We start from the raw sequence: 12739 nt of genomic DNA, 5'->3' as shown, positions 1-12739 counted from the left end.
ATACCGCCCACAGCCATTACTATATTTCTCTGTCTGTCATTATCCATCGCTCTTCCCTGCTTTGCTCACTTGACCTCCTCATACTTCCTGCCATCTTCCTCGTTGTTTCTTTTTAGCGACTCATTTGTGCATTCTCAGCGTTGCTCCTTCACCTTCCGATAATTATTTCATTCTATCTTCGTTGTGTTTGGTTTTTCCTGCCCTTGGTCTCATCCTCTTGCAATTTACCTGTTGTCTGGGTCCCACAAGGTCAGGGGTGAGTTTCCAGGATGCCATGGAGCTCTGATTTACTTATCTTTATTTGCAGCCCCTGGCAGAGATCATGGCGAGGGCTGTGTCAGCTAAGGCTATTAGTATGCCGTCCAGAGGCCTGGGTGTTCATACCCACTGAATACTGGATGAATGCGTGCTGAGGGACATGTATAATACATGTCCAGTCTAATTTCTTTTTTATATTTTGCACTCACAAGTCCAAAAATATAAAATCCTGCTGTTTTTGTGGCATCTGTTGGTGAGATATTCCAATCATATTCCATTTCTTGTCTCTTTAAATTGTTCTGGCTGAACGAATTCGATGTAAAAATCACGTTTGTGCACTTTTGCCGGAGTTAATATGAGCAACCAAAACAATGAGCTTGAAGGAGCTAAAACGGACAAAAAATTGCAGCTTGTTTATACAAATAGCAATATATTGAATCAGGATAATAGATATAAATATCTTACTAAGGGAGTTATGTGGATCTTTGTGTATCTAGAGTGGGCCAACAAGGGAATTAGAGCATAGTGATGGGGGAGGGGGAATCATCTCTACCTGCAGCCAGTCTTTCGTTGCCATTCTACCCTCTCTTAACCCGGTATTATAATCTTCCATACTGCTTATGGGTCTAACTCAGGGGACCCAAAGGACTATATTTGCCCCACAACAATCCTTTACCGTTGGTTTACATGGCTTCATTGGATGCCACCCTGCAGCGCGGAGTTAATACTTGCCTGCAGCAAAGAATAAAAAAAACAAAAGCAGAGGCACAAGTTGGTTTTTGTCAGACTAAATCCATCTGAGAGGTTGATAAAGCAAAATCTTTTTTGAGGGCATGTGATGATGGGTTGTGAAAGAGACTTATTCATGTTTGAATGCATAATAACGCGACGGCGGAGAGGCGCAGCTCTCTGGTGCGTGTTTCTGTCATGTTTGTTTTCCCTGTTACTATAAAGAGAACAGGCTGTGGGGATGGATGATTTCTTTCTCTTCACACTCATAACTGCAGTTGCATAAAGCCTCACAACAAGTGGCGCATACTTCCCGCTCTCTGTGGCTGGAGAGGGGTTGCCAGGTAACTCCGAGAACGTCTGCCCAGCTGGAACCTCGCAACCTCTTGTGGCACCCGCTCACAAAACCCGATCCGGTTAATTATCGCTGTGGTTTGTTGCACCGCTGAGCGAGCTGAAGCCCTGCTATCTGTGTTTACTTCAGCTAACCAAAAGGAGAAGTCTGCAAAGAGAACAGAAACTTCACTGGACATCAGATGATAGCTTAGAGTTTCCCAACGCACTTCCTGGATAGACTTGTCAGCTGAAGGACCTTCGACTTGTCGGCCTTCGAGTCTTGTCTTTTTGGAGTCGTATTTTCCTGCCTGGCAGAGCCAGAGTCAGCTATTATATGACCCTCGATCTGTTTGATTCAGTAGCTGCAAGATGACTGAGAGCAGTGAATGAGTGATTGTTAGTAATTCATGCATTTTGTATTCAACAATATAGTCTTGTTGGGTGTGCAGAATCAGCTAGAAGCAAAGACAGAAGAGTTTCCGTCCGGTGTGCGGTCAACTTAGTCAGACAGACATGACTTCCACAAATATAGATTTTTCTTTTCAGATGAAAGAAGAAAAAATGTGAATCTGAATCATCGAGTCCAAAAAGCACTGAGATTGAACTTTAGATTCAGATTTGAAGAAAAGTTTCTGCAAACGTCAAGAGATAGTTTGTGTTATTCGGCCATCCTACCATTTTCCACCAAAAAGGTGTGCACACTTTTATCGTCATACATTTTTTCTTAGCTGACATATCAACCCCGGTCCACAGAGGGCCCAAAAAGCAATGCCCATGCTAATTGCTAATGCCTACAAAAGGAAAAGATGCCTGTTACAAGTTTACCGTAGGAACTCAGTGGTCTGCAATGTTTTCACACCTTTTTTAACTACCAGCTATACTTTTTTGGAAGCTCGATGGAGGTAAAACAAAAGAAAAAGCTCCTATTACTTAATAAAAACACTAAATCGGGACAATGAAGCGAGCCCCGATATCTTGAGTCTTGTGATTCCAAGGTCTGGTTGCCCCTAATTTATCATCCAATCTCTGAACTCGTCAGAGTTTGACCACTAAAACCTCAAACTGTGGCCATTTAAGAAGAAAGACAATATAAACTTTCAGATGTTTTCCAATCCTACACCTCACAAGACCCTCCAACACCCCTCTTAGTTACGTCCTTCCTCCTGTTTGAACCACACTGGATCAGGTAAGCCTGCCTGTCTTGCCAATCAACAGCTACCATCTCTAAATGGTCTCTTTCATCAATCCCTCTATGGCCATGAAATTATGAAAATAAAAACCCCAATTGAATTATCAGGTATGCATATTTCTGTACGCCATATTTCAGCCTCTGGACGGCGGCTCGTATAGCTTCCTGTAATTCTGGGTGATGGTCCAGTTCCGCTTTAGCTGCCATGAATGAGGGGGCTGTCTGCGATGTTTTTCAAATATCTCAATACGGCTTCGCTGCCATTACACCCTGATGATCTGTATGTGCACTGGGTCACAGGGCTCCACCGCCGCCGAACAAACCGTTCACTGTACCTCCTTTAAAATGGATGATTATGGGGCTTCAAACTGAATCCACACTGGACGTCCTCTGTACAGGCGAGCGCAGGTGCGTTCATACTGTGTTGTACGGTAAACAGAGGCAGCCCTCATGAACCCGGACGGAAAGGAAATCACACAACAAACCCTGTCTCGGGTCGGACAAGCTGAGCTTATGTCACGCTTGACGTTGGTGGCAAGGATAGAAAAACGAGGTGCAGTCAACCGCTAAAGACTTCCAACAAATCGCTTGTCTGTTTGAATATCCTCTGGGCGAAGTGTCCACTTTAGATCCTTTGCAAAAATAAGAACAGGGATTTTGAACTTGAGGTATCTTCAGTCGGTCCAATCGTGTGGTGGCTCGTTCCTCACACCAACCGACGTCTGGACCCATGTCGGGTAATTTCCTGCCAAGCATTTCCACAATCTCCTGCTCAGTGGAGGAAGGTGGGAAATAAGAGGAAATCCCCACGATAGGAAAAAAGCTTTTCTGAGGAAATGGAATTGAACAAGCTGTCTTGCAGCTCTAGCACTCTATTGATTCAACCCTCTGGGCTCTTCTTCCATCTGTCAGTCGAAAAACCTACGAAATGGACATCTTCAAGATGAAGATCTTGAACCAGAGCGCTGCCTCTAGTTTGCCGGTTTGGTCATGCTGGTGTTTGCGACGTTTACTACCAATGCATTGACTTTAGGTGGAAAATGTCAACAACCAGCAGGAAATGAGGCCAGAGTAGATCCATTTGCCCCCGCCACCTACGACCACCCAACGCTAAAACCATCAGGAGCCACAACCGGCCCCTAAATGTGTTTTTAATCGACTTCATCAGAAGGCCAGATGACATCTTTGTGTGTGTTTCTGTGTGCCTGCAGATTTTTCCCCAGGAGTCAGATAAGCCTATAATGTTGGAAACGTGAAAACGCTTTCAACGCAGATTCTTCTTCAGATTCTTCAACCTATTGATGATCACATCTTTTATGTAAGCTACAAGACAAGGCGCACCTTAAATTAGCATTTAGAGTAAACAGAGGCGACTTGTTACAGCGGCGGAGCTGCAGCGTTTAAAAAAGATAAAACACCGCATGCAGGCGTTTAATTGGATGAGAGACGAGCGAACTCGGAGAGGCTGTGACGCCAGGACTCTGAGCTCCAGCTGAGATTACATTTGAAGTGAAGATGAAAAGACGGCGATGATTTAATGTGTTGTAGATCCAACCTTCATGCTTTGCTTTGTTTCTTTCGCCTTTTTAAAAAAAATCTTTGATTGAAATGATAAAAAAATATATCAGTAAACAGGGTTTAAAATTTTGTACTCAGGTGCCCTTTCATAATAAATAATCAGAGAACTCTTCACTTTTTCTATTTTTTTTGAAAGATGACCTCTGCAGATCTTTTGACATCACGTTTCCATCAACCTGGGATCATTTCTGTTTCCTCCCCTGCAGGCTTCACCCCATTCACATTGCTCTGGGCCACGTCTTTATGAATTATTTAAAAACAGAAGCATTGCACACCAAATTAATATTCAGACGTTTTCTATTAACTGCTGTCATCTCTCCCCTCTCTCTGCATTGCTATCTGCTATTTTGCTAATGATCTGTATTCCTGTGGCATCGGGTTCGTTGGAGCTGGAGCCCATTGATGGAACGTGTCGGGCATGCAGAGCGAGGCCGGACTGGGCTGCTCTGTTCCTCCGTACTCCCACACTAGTTTGCTGGCAGGTGGTTTTCTTCTTCTTCTTCTTCTACTACACGTTGGCCTAAATAGCTCCAAACCAACACATGATTGGTTTAATTTCTCAATATGGGAGAAACTGCTTTTTGCACATTGGCTATTTGCATTCCACGCTCCAGGCCACTAAATCTTTAAAGCAGAGATGCAGGTCGGAAGTGAATACAGTTCACTGACTCCATAAATTATGCATCAAAAACATCTCCGAGAAATTCACTTGTTGTACTGCAGTGTGTCCTTTGAATTTCAAACAGAATGGCGCCCCCCAGTGGCAGCACTGAGCTATATCTGGATTTGTTATTTGGTTGTTTTAAGTCAAAAACTAAATTGCATCTTTAAAATACATTTGGTCCAGGATATCAAAAATATTACCATGAATGTATTTCAACTTTTTTCTGTTTTGTGATAATTAAGTTTGGGATTTGTTTGAGCCCTACTCTCCCGAGCAAAATCAGATCTACGTCAGATTATTTTTTTCCATCTTGCTACTCCCAGCTGAAATCATAAAATGTGACTAAATCTTTGCACGTGAAGCAAAAAGTATCCTTTTGATTGGATATTTGCCCTGAGAAATCCTGTGAAACCTCCGAAAAGAAATAAGAACTGTAGAAACAATCATACAATAAAAGCCTGCATTGGTTATCACCATTTAAAACAGTTGGACTGTGGGAAAGAAAGGAGGATGCGTCTAGAGGGAACTATTTCTGTCCCGATTGAACTAAAAACCAGACAATTTAACTAACTGGAATGACCCACTCACTGCTCTGGGTTAGACCGCCATCTGATAAATGTTCATTAGGACATTCAGCAGCAGGACAATGTTAGACATTGTCGTGATCACATGCTGTCCTGTGTTTGAACTCCCAAGACTGTAAAGTTTTTGACTTTTTTTTTTTTTTAATTGGCAGCAGCTTATAAGATAGTAGTTAATAAAAAATAAACTGAAATTTAAAAAAAAAAAATGCTCCTAGGAACAGATATTACTATATGCTTTCTTTTTTAATAAACGCGTTGTCTAACATAAATGAAGAAATATCTCCCATCTGGTTTAATTTCTGATTAGCGTTGATTTTTTATCAATAGTGTTGATTGGCCTTAGTTAAAGTTAAATGAGAGGTTTAGCATGCTGATGTAAAATAAATACTTTTCTGCAGACAGTATATCATAAAAAAGACATAAATGCATGCATCTTCATTGAAAACTGTCAGTCTGGATATTGGGAAAATAACTTTTGGAGCCCTGGAGCAGGGAATGTTTTCCTGATATAAACTTCATCTTAAGATAATAGAAACCCAACTAACCATGAATGTTCTCTATCTACTCCATGGCTCAGTTAGAGCTGATAGAAAGCCATCATTTGGTTTGGGTTTACTGCTGTTGCTACTAAATGCAACTGTGGCGTACGGGATGGGATTGATTCCCTCTGGCAATGTTTGTCCGGGGGAAAAAAGAAAAGAAATCTATATTCCTTGTGCGTCTGGTAATAAAACTACTGTTGTTTGTATCACTGTCCTGTTTCCCATTCTAGCATTGTTGTACAAATGGTCGCATTTACCTCCATTCACACCCGGCCATTTGGGGAATTAAATCCAAGACAAACATCACACACCTTTAGATTGTTATTATTTTAATATAATATACATCATTTGTTCGCTAATGCTTCATATTAGATAGATAGCTAGATATACTGTATTAATCCCGGAGGAAATTGTATAATAATATTAATATTAATAATAATAATAATTAATGATAATAATATTATGTGTGTAACTCCTCAAAAACTATTTTAAAAAAATTCCCCTAAAGGGAATGAATAAACTTGATTTGATTTAATTTCTGGATTAATGAAGAATCTATCTATCTATCTATCTATCTATCTATCTATCTATCTATCTATCTATCTATCTATCTATCTATCTATCTATCTATCTATTTCTGATTTAGAGCTGAAATCTATTTTTAGTCATTCAGTCCGACTGTAAACTGAAAGACAGTATGACGTCATACATTAATTTACTATTTGTTTCTTTTTTTTACTACTTCTACAACTGTGACGGGCGTAACAGTGACGTAAGCAAAGACTACAGCGCACATGCTTTGGTCGCTGCGTCACGTGCGAACCTACATGACAAACGCTCCTCTTCCCGGATTGGTCCGCGATGCCGGGAAACCTCCCCATGATAGTTCCGCCGGTATAAATATTCGGATCCGCCCTCTCGGTTCGCAGCCCCGGTGTATGAGGGAAAATGTTTCGTCTCGGCCAACGGACTATCTCCAAAATCTCCTCCGACTCCTTTTTATCCACTCTGCCGCGGGAATATTTTCATTTTGCGAGACAATACAATAAAAGCTGGTCTTGTATTGGCTGATTTTTGATTAATTTATCTATTTATATGCATGAAAATGCCTAGGACCAAGAAGAAGAACAACAAGGGTAAGTAAGCGCGCTGCCGCATTGCTTTGGCCTATTTGGTTTCCTCTCGCTGATGGGAGTTGTAGTTCTTTCCCACTTGCTCGCACGTTGAGTTCAAGCTAACGTGTTTACAAAGCGGACTACAAACACCGACGGCAGGCCTGCGTCCAAACCCAAAGCTAAATAGCGGCAAAAAGACAAAGCATCGTGAATAAAATCTGTCATCGAACGATAGTAAATTATTGTTTGAATATTAGTTGTGCTTTGTTGTCATTTTAATGCTAATATAACGATTATAAATTGACTAATATCTCGGGAGAATTCATAAGTTGATCATTGTTTAGCTTTGACAGCTAGCTAAATAGCGAGATACATCTTTGGTTGCTAGGTAAATTAAGCAAATATTAAACCCTGAATGGCTGTTTTTATTCATTATACATCCGTGTAAGTTCTAAGTTTTTGTTTCCCACATTATTAAACGACGTTCGGGTTAACTCGTGTAAAATATCGTCGCTGAATTTAGGTTGGATTCAACCTCCTGTTATTCGTTTAGCACTTAAACTAACGTAGCTTTAACTAGATATAGTTAAAATTTGTATGGGGTTGTTATCGATTTAGAATCGATTATCGACTAGGAGGCAGACATTTTGGACTCCACGGAGGCGAGTTGACAAGAGGCGGTGCCCCGTGTGGGGAAATCAGCTGTTTGACGAGGGGAAACTCCACGTCAACACATGCTACATATCCTCTTTAAATGGAATGTAATTGTCAATATCAAAATGATAACCAGCGGTTCGTGTGACGTTGATGACGTAACACTCACTCTTTGTGACTTCCGTGCGACGTGTTGTAGTCCGGAAAGGTGAATCCAGGTCAGGCCGGAACCGCCTGTTGAGTCCGGGCTCCAGACAGGAAGTTGCTTTTTTTTATGGCTAATTGTTCGAAACGCACAATTTTATCACATGTTTTCTTTTTATTTTAACTGAAGTATCTTTTAATATTTTTATTTATTTTTATTTTTTTTTAATTAAAAAAAAAAATTCCCTCAATAATATTAGGCTTCAGAAATGCTACATTTAGCTTAGCAGCTGAGCAAACACGTCTGATTAATGGCTACAGGTGCTGCAATCATGCATTTAGAAGTAACCCCCCCCCCCAGGGCTGATGATCTTAATCCTGAATGTTTGATTTCTCTAAACTCCACATTCTTGTCCTCAGTGATATTTTCCAGATTATCATGTCTCTATAATCTGAACATAATGTCATGTTTACACAGCGTGGGTTCGTCCTTGACCCCTGCCAACGCACCACATTTTCACATGACATAATAATGCAAGTGCAGCAGAATGGTGTGTGTGCTGTGGATATAAACCAGATTAGATAACTGCAGTATTTTCCACAGTACCTGTCTGCAACGTGGGTTGTGTAATAATAAGCTCACACAAACCTGCTGCTTTGTACTGATGTGTTTCCTCTGCTCGCATCCCCAGGAGGGCACCATGGATCTGTGCATCCTTTCAGCGATGAGGACGCCTCCATCGAGACCCTCAGTCATTGCAGCAGTTTCAGTGACTCGGCCAGTATCGCGGATGAAGGTGGGTTTCTGCAAAAGCCTGATTGTGAAACCGAAGTGCTGCAAAGCCTCGGTTTATCAGGTGTTCTGTGTCCAATCAATTTTCAAGTCATATAAAGCAAATTCAATACCTATTTTTTTCCCGTTTCTAGGCGGAGAGGCCAGTGAGGACACAGCCCTGGAAGATTTCCAGTACAAGTTGAAGGGGTTCATAGACAGCACTGTGGACAAGAGGTGAAAGTCCTGTTTGATTTAAACAGTTTACATGCATGCCATATCTGATCTTGACATTCAGGCTATATGAAGTCTTCTGCATGTTAGTTTTGAGGACTTAAGCCCTTGAAGTTATGACAAACCCTCCAATAATATACCTTTTTAAGTTGGAATAATAAGATAATCGGTTAGAGGGAAAATTGTGATGTTTTCACGCTTGTATTTGCTTCCATTGGGTCCAGAAAAAAGCAGATTTTTCTCAGATATGTTGCAGAAACCTATTTGTAGTCTTGGTTCACTTTGTGTTCAAATTGGCGAACCAAAAGACGGGGTTTTGACGGGTATTGGACGACAGCACTCGGTATCGTCTGTGTGCTTTGATAGATTGTTCAAACCGGAGTGGGGTTGGAGGCAGACGGAAACCCATCTGTTCCTGGCGGTGCGTTTCTCTTCGTTGTTGGTTGGCAGTAATGAATGATTTCTGATCTGCTTCCTCAGCGCTAAGACCAGACAGGGAGCGCTGGACGGGCTGAAGACGGCCATGGCCACACGGATCCTGTACGAGTTCATCTCGGAGAGAAGGATGACCATCACTGACAGCATCGAACGCTGCCTGAAGAAAGGTACCAGAAAAGATGATGAAACGCTTGTTTCTTCAGGAATAGAAATCGATTCCAGGGTGATGCATTGAATACAAAACAACCCCCTTTTTGTCTCACCGTGTCAGGTAAGGGAGAGGAGCAGCGGGCGGCGGCGTCTTTAGCCTGCTTGCTGTGCATCCAGCTGGGCTCAGGCATCGAGAGCGAGGAGGTGTTCAAGACTCTGAAACCCATCTTCAAAAACATCCTGAGCGACGGATCGGCCAACATTCAAGCTCGGCAGGCAGTAAGTGTCTCGTTTGATTGTAGTATGGCAGCCATGCTTGACTTGCTGATTGGAGTTAGTGGATTTTTCTAAAATGTATAAAGTTCATGAAGGTATCTTTGTGTTTTTAGGTGGCGACAAGTCTGGGCGTCTGTACCTTAGTTGCAGAAGACGACATTTTGGTAAGTTCTTACTTCCTTTTAGACGTCCTTTCTGCCGCGTTAGTGTCTTAAAACCTAATTTTTGTGCTCATTATTAGCTCCATATTAACATCTGTGATGTAAACCATCTTCATTTCTTCTTTTCAAACACCAGTTTTCATGTATTGTACCGTTTGCCTCCCCCTTCAGGACGTGCAAGCGACCATGGAGTGTTTCGAGAACCTGTTCACTCGCTCCTACGCTAAGGCAGACGGTACCTGCCTTTCCAACAACCCTCAAACCAGTCAGCTTCACACCAACGCCCTGCTGTCCTGGGCGCTGCTGCTCACCATCTGCACCACCAGCCAGATCAAAGACATCCTGCACAAGTAATACCTGCATATTGGATACTACTGTTAAAGTTACACAATGCAGAATTATCCAGAAGACTCAAATCCTGCATTGTTTCCTCGATCCCAGATCAAGAACAGCACAAGAACTTGACTTTCAATGTGTGTGTTTTCGCTCCAGACATTTGCCTAAACTGCCAAGACTGCTGGAAAGCGAGGACGTCAACATGAGAATTGCGGCAGGGGAGACCATCGCCCTCCTGTTTGAGCTGGCCAGGGACATGGACTGTGTAGGTTTAGTCTCTGACCCAATAAAACGCTTCAAGAAGCAGAACTGTCAGGACCTAGGAATGTTTTATTCCACTTGCCCTGCATGTTAACTTCTGTCTTGCTCTGTTTAGCTTTGTTTTTTCTGGCGCCTGTCCATCTATTTTACAGCCTTTCTGTCTTTTCTGTTCAGGACTTTGAGTTTCACGACTGGGATGAACTGTGCAACAAGCTGAACTCGTTGGCCACCGACTGCAACAAGCACAGAGCCAAGACCGACAAGAGGAAGCAGCGCTCGGTGTTCAGGGACGTGCTCAAAGCTGTGGAGGTGGGTGTTGTCCACAGAAATTGTGGATTCGGGGGGGGACCTATTTTAGGTGTCCTCACCTCCATCTGTTGTCTTTCAGGACGGTGACTTCCAGTCGGAGACCATCCGCTTTGGGACGGAGCGCATGAACATCGACAGCTGGGTCCGTAAGCGGACGTACGACGCCTTCAGGGAGTTTGTGGGCTCTGGGATGAACTACCACCTGCAGGTACCGTTTAATGGTTGAGATATTGGAGTAAGTCGGAAATGTGGAGCTCAGAACTCTGATGCATGTGGGGCATTTTAATTTAATTGCGCTGGGGCTGGATGGCATGAAACAAAAGCATGACACGGCACTAAAACACAATGATCTGCCGGCCGGCGCGATGCAGGAAGACATCACTTGAAGGCAACAACAAACAACAACACTTAGAACTTGATTTAGGATCATGTTGCCTGGGGTTGGCAAAAAGCCATTACAAGAAGCCGGTCGGAAAAGTCTGCAGTCTGGCTGGGAGCCAGCGCTAATGGAAAACCGCAACAGCTGACGAGTAAACACGGGACAACGGAACGTATTTCTAACCTGACAAACGACGTCAGCGTGGCTTTGTCTGCCCGTGTAACACACGCTGACATTTCTTTTTCTTTTTAAAACCAGGGTAATGAATTGATGAGAGACGTCTTCGAGCTGGGACCGCCCATTCTGGTCGATTCCGCCACCATGAAGGCTATGAAGATCTCTCGCTTCGAACGGGTAAGCACACACACACACACACACACACACACAAATCGTACCACACCTGACGCTGCCTGTGCCCCCCCATCTTGACAGTCTCCAACCCCCCCTTCCATGTCTCCTCCAGCATCTCCACAACTCTGCTGCGTTCAAGGCTCGCACCAAGGCCAGGAACAAGTTCAGGGACAAGAGGGTGGACGTGGGAGAATTTTAAACCTCTCCCCAATTTTATTATTCTTGACTAATAACATATTTTTTCCTGCTTCCTTGCTTTTTAGATGACCTTTCCGAACTATACATTAATGTGACCCCCCACCCCCACCCCCATGTAATTTACAATTTGACAATCAGATCCGCTCACCCCCTGCAGATTTAAAAGTTGGGTTTGGGTTGTGGAGACGTTTTTATCGCTGCAGTCGGTGCGTCTTTGATAGTCAGATTTTGAATAGAGAATAATGTTTTAATATATCCACACATTAACCGTGTTGTACATAAACTGTATATTAGTCTTTTTTTCTTTTTGAATATATGTATTGATTTGTATAATTTGATCACTGTTGTTTCTTTGCACATTTATTTCGTAGCGATGTCAAGACGAGTGTCTCGACTTCCCCCGACCCTTTAGGTGGATTGGTGTTGCGTTGCACTACCGTAGTTACCGTGGTGACCCTACCAGGTGTTTTCTGTCCAGCCTTTGTGAATATTGTGCTGTCTGTTGTGTAACTGGTGAACTTTTGAGGGGCAGGGGTGAATAAAGATAACCCCAGCTGCATGTTTTTGGGGGACCAGCATATTTAAAGATGTTTTATTTGTGGAAATAATTAGAAATGTTTCAATTTTGTTGCTTTATATACATCTTGGTTATAAAAATGCAGACTTGATCATCCGTGAACATGCTGTAGATAACTGGCAGTGATGCCATTGATTAATACAACTGATTAAATGCAAGATTTTAAAGTTGACTGGCAGAAGTGTTTGGAAAACCTTAATATCTCAACTCCTGGCAGACGTATGAAGGTCATTCTGAGTGAAGCACTTGAACAAATCTTGTTTATCGCACCTTTGAAGCATCAAACCGAAAATGTCTCGCAGCCAAGGTGACTTGGCGGTAACGCCCTGTCTGTTGTCACCGCCGACAGCCTTTTGGGCTGATTCGAGCCTGCCGAGCAGGACTATTCAGGACATAGTGGAACATGCATTGAGGGGAGCATTTCCTCCCCAAGGTTACAGCGGGACATGGCAATAAGGATTGGCAGTACGGCATTGGAGTGTCAGGAAACCGCAAATATTCCCA

The 12739-nt window shown here is 42.8% G+C and overlaps 1 protein-coding gene across 1 annotated transcript; it reads left to right on the top strand.

The window, feature by feature from the left end:
- The first annotated feature begins 6788 nt into the window (after positions 1–6788).
- On the top strand, positions 6789–12238 carry ifrd1 (interferon-related developmental regulator 1). Its single transcript, XM_068306715.1, has 12 exons — positions 6789–7016; positions 8486–8590; positions 8721–8802; positions 9280–9404; positions 9509–9666; positions 9777–9827; positions 9996–10174; positions 10317–10425; positions 10596–10730; positions 10810–10938; positions 11368–11463; positions 11573–12238. The coding sequence occupies exons 1-12, from the start codon at positions 6980–6982 to the stop codon at positions 11657–11659; spliced, it is 1293 nt and encodes a 430-aa protein (XP_068162816.1). The 5' UTR covers positions 6789–6979; the 3' UTR covers positions 11660–12238.
- The last annotated feature ends 501 nt before the right edge of the window (positions 12239–12739 follow it).

The sequence above is a fragment of the Antennarius striatus genome, chromosome 22, assembly GCF_040054535.1.
Source record: "Antennarius striatus isolate MH-2024 chromosome 22, ASM4005453v1, whole genome shotgun sequence".
Taxonomy (NCBI): domain Eukaryota; kingdom Metazoa; phylum Chordata; class Actinopteri; order Lophiiformes; family Antennariidae; genus Antennarius; species Antennarius striatus.
This window is presented reverse-complemented; position numbering and strand designations above follow the sequence as displayed.